General features: G+C 43.8%; 1 protein-coding gene across 2 annotated transcripts; it reads left to right on the top strand.

Moving 5' to 3' along the window:
• The first annotated feature begins 292 nt into the window (after positions 1-292).
• Positions 293-1,053, top strand: LOC127873533 (30S ribosomal protein S6-like). Of its 2 annotated transcripts, none has more exons than XM_052417416.1 (2): positions 293-466; positions 656-1,053. In XM_052417416.1, exons 1-2 carry the CDS (start codon positions 332-334, stop codon positions 911-913), a joined length of 393 nt encoding a protein of 130 aa, XP_052273376.1. In that variant the 5' UTR covers positions 293-331; the 3' UTR covers positions 914-1,053. The 2 variants fall into 2 exon arrangements, with proteins under 2 accessions (XP_052273376.1, XP_052273375.1); XM_052417415.1 differs by having other exon boundaries at positions 293-520.
• The last annotated feature ends 384 nt before the right edge of the window (positions 1,054-1,437 follow it).

Genomic DNA, 1,437 nt, shown 5'->3' with positions numbered 1-1,437 from the left:
GTATACACCTGCTACAACATGTCTGCTACGTGTTACGTGATCAATTCAACAGAGGCAAAATGCCCAGATTATGCAATAAGAATTAAATGTGAATGTCCATCAACAACAATATCCACAACACAATCACCATTAAGTGGAAACGCTACTAATGGGTCAATGGCAACTGGAACCCCGACAAGTAAAATATTCGGTGTCAATTCAACAAGCGGTTTGGAAACGGGAAGTGGATCAAGCGGTTCAGGAATGGGGAACGGAACAGTCGGCTCAGAAGCGGTTAGTGAAACAAGCGGTTCAGGAACGGGGGGTGGGTCAAGTGGCTCAGGAACGGGAAATGGAACAAGCGGCTCAGAAGCGGGTAGTGGAACAAGCGGTTCAGGAACGGGAGGTGGAACAAGCGGTTCAGAAACGGGAAATGGAACAAGCGGCTCATCATCGGGTAGTGGATCAAGCGGTTCAGGAACGGGAGGTGGATCAAGTGGTTCAGGAACGGGAAGTGGAACAAGCGACTCAGGAACGGGAAGTGAATCAAGCGGTTCAGGAACGGGAAATGGAACAAGCGGCTCAGCAGCGGTTAGTGGAACAAGCGGTTCAGGAACGGGGGATGGATCAAGCGGTTCAGGAACGGGAAGTGGAACAAGTGGCTCAGGAACGGGAGGTGGATCAAGCGGTTCAGGAACGGGGGGTGGAACAAGCGGCTCAGCAGCGGGTAGTGGAACAGGCGGTTCAGGACCAGGAAGTGGAACAGGCGGCAATAAATCGGGCAGGTACGACAGTTTCGCAGGATCCTTTTCCGCCGATGGAAACTTATCAGCTGGCGGCACCAGCATGCCGTGGTGGCTCATTCCATTGGTCGTATCTTTGGTGCTCTTTGTTGTCAATCTCATACTGGTCTTATGTGTGTACAACAAGCTGAAAATGCAGATAGGAACCAACCAGGTTGAACCTATATAACAATGGACATATTTTCGATGGATATATTTTAATATTAACCATTGCATAGTTTTATTTGGAGCACATTTTCATTATTTACCATTATAGTAACGTCAGAATCTATTGAACTGACGCAAGTGTGTATATGCACATAGTTGTTAGGTTTCTGTGATAATTGTAATGGTGATACTTGTATGACCTTCTTTGTATACTTGCAAGATGTGTCATATCCAAACTTAATGACTTGTTGGATTGGAGAGTCTTGAGTGTTTTTTGTTCAATTTATTTGATTTATTGAAAGCTGTTTCATTTTCTTCTTAACATATCGTGGTAGTGATAATAAACAACGAGAAGCATGCGTTCAGTGTAACTTGTTTCGATAATAAAAAACATATACAATAGAAACATTCAAAACTGTTCAAATATCTGAAACTTGGAACAAATCATTTTATCAAACAATATATCAAATGTAAATTCCACATAAGACTTTGTATTTGGCACACACTA

This window comes from Dreissena polymorpha, chromosome 3, assembly GCF_020536995.1.
Source record: "Dreissena polymorpha isolate Duluth1 chromosome 3, UMN_Dpol_1.0, whole genome shotgun sequence".
Classification (NCBI taxonomy): Eukaryota; Metazoa; Mollusca; class Bivalvia; order Myida; family Dreissenidae; genus Dreissena; species Dreissena polymorpha.
This window is presented reverse-complemented; position numbering and strand designations above follow the sequence as displayed.

Coding starts and splice junctions, on each gene's coding strand:
- LOC127873533 (XM_052417415.1), top strand. CDS start 332: ATGGAACAAGCGGCTCAGAAGCGGGTAGTGGAACAAGCGGTTCAGGAA. Junction 521..655: donor AAGCGACTCAGGAACGGGAA/GTGAATCAAGCG, acceptor CAGGAACGGGAG/GTGGATCAAGCGGTTCAGGA.